At 32.4% G+C, this 2,201-nt stretch overlaps 1 protein-coding gene across 1 annotated transcript in view; it reads right to left on the bottom strand.

Moving 5' to 3' along the window:
- Positions 1-450: 450 nt before the first annotated feature.
- Positions 451-2,201, bottom strand: part of LOC119592450 (transformer-2 protein homolog alpha-like) — a gene marked incomplete in the record, with an annotated part of 60,166 nt that continues 58,415 nt past the window's right edge. The window contains 1 exon segment of the mRNA XM_037941271.1: positions 451-1,447. Coding sequence (XP_037797199.1) covers positions 1,428-1,447 — 20 coding nt within the window.

Genomic DNA, 2,201 nt, shown 5'->3' with positions numbered 1-2,201 from the left:
TGGTGTTCAACAAGGAAGACTGGGTTGACCATACGCCCTTTTGACCTGAGAAAACTCTTGCATTCCTTCGTCTTGACCCAGTTTTTTGCGACTTTGCTTCAACTTTACTTCCCTTCCTTACTGCCTTCCCTTGTTTTTCTTGTGTTACCCTTTTACCCGCCTTATTTCCTTCTTCAAACCAACTGCCATCTTCATTACTTCTCCAATTTCCCTTGAAGCTTCACAAAATTCTAGTGTGAGATCTTCATATGCTTGGAAACATTCCATTTCTTGGTTATTACAACAGTGGTGAATATTGTCAGCCTGTTCTGTCTTCGCCAACAATTCTTCTCCAATGTTCCCCAAAGAAACCCGGCCAGTGCTTCTAATCTTCCGACTCATTAAGATTTTCTCATCTTCCAATATTCACCAATACTTCCATTCTTCAAGCCTTGGGATGACAAAAGAAAATGGCGTTAAGAATCGTTTTATTGGTAGAGAGAACCACAAAAAATCTCCTCATGTACACAGACTTAAACTACAACTCAAGTAATTCCTTTGAAAAGAGGCTGTCACACCTCAACTCCATCTAGTCTAAACATGGGTCAAATCTCTTGAATCATATTTCATCATTTTTAACATTACATTCATATAGCCACTGAAAAAAAAACACTAAAATGGCTATTGAAATTATATAAAATTCATGAGAAGAAAAAGGAAAAACATAACATTATCAAGAGCAAATAAATGTACCATATCAGGATACAAAAGCTATGGCAATCTCGTGAGCAATGTGTTTTGCAAATGCCTACAAAACCTAACTAATGCTGTAAAAACACCCATCACACTTCACAAACATACTTAATATTGTTGTAAACTGACTAACTGAATAAAAAGAACTAATGCCGGTCAAACTTGCTCTCCTTGCATCACTTGTTAATCCTTTTCTCATCACTGGTTAGACCTTTGTCATTCTAAACACTAATAAAAATAATTATATATATATTTTTTTTTAAGGAGAAAATAGGCTTTGAAAGAAAAAGAATATGCATGAAATACTTCTACTTCTAATCTTGAAAATAAATTCACTTTCCTTTCATTCTCAAAATATATACATTTTATTCCATCTAGTAACAAAGCAAAAAGATCTTCATTCCAGATTCTTTCAATGAAAAATCTCCAGCTAACTGGTGGAAAGAACATCACTAAATTCTAAAGAATTTTTGTTCTTCAGTACATAGAAAAAGTGCTGGTGCAATCAGCCAGCTATGATCCTTAAATCTAAGACTTATAAACTTGGAAAAACAAACAATTATATTTATAAAGTGTCATTCTAAGAGGATAAAAATATATCACTATTGGCCCACTTCTATCCTATTAGAATGGCTAGTTACATTGAATAAAGTCTATTTTTCCAGTCATAACTAAGCTTAAGTGGCACCAACACTTCAATACCGGCTGTAGCGACCTGAAAAAGGATAAATTTTGCATAGTCAAAATTCATCACGGCCTTGCTCAGGCACACACGTTCAAACTAAGAGTTTCAAGGAACCAAGAAGGTAAGCTTCACGTAATGTGAACAAATCAAAATAATTATAATCACCTTCATCACATCCACATTAAATTTTATCATCTGCAAGACTGCTAACTTCAGATCCAATGAAACAAAGTCATAAAAGCTAAGACATCCTTATCACTAAGGTGACATCAGCTACAAGGATACATTTTGTATACGTCACAAGACAAAGAAAAAGTACTAAGTGATGACATTTTACAAATAAATCAACAACTAAATACAAAGCAAGGAGATTGTAGAAGGCTTTAATTTCTATTTTTTGTGTGAGCATGTGAAGAGAAGAAAACAATATTTTGATAAAGGAGCATAAATATAAAATGGCTAGATATAAAATGTTCCTAAAAAGTTTTCTGTGTTATAAAAGTTATCTAGAGTAATTTTGTTTTTCTTTTTCCAAATATTCTAGCTTTTATTTGTATTATTCAAAGGCATACTCTTACATTTTCTGAATCACTCTCCTTTGGTTAATATTCTGTAAATATATTTATTTTCTAATCATGTGCTTTTCCTATCTACAATTCAATTTTTAGTAACAATTTTATATACATGTTTCCAGACATTTTACCAACAAAGTTTATATAACTAAAAACTACTAAATGAATTAAATTGTAATGACAGATGTAATGTAGGAACAAGGATGGTGTTC

This window comes from Penaeus monodon, chromosome 30 (assembly GCF_015228065.2).
Source record: "Penaeus monodon isolate SGIC_2016 chromosome 30, NSTDA_Pmon_1, whole genome shotgun sequence".
NCBI classification, from domain to species: domain Eukaryota; kingdom Metazoa; phylum Arthropoda; class Malacostraca; order Decapoda; family Penaeidae; genus Penaeus; species Penaeus monodon.
The sequence above is the reverse complement of the archived record's forward strand: the minus strand, read 5'-3'. Positions and strand labels throughout refer to the sequence as shown.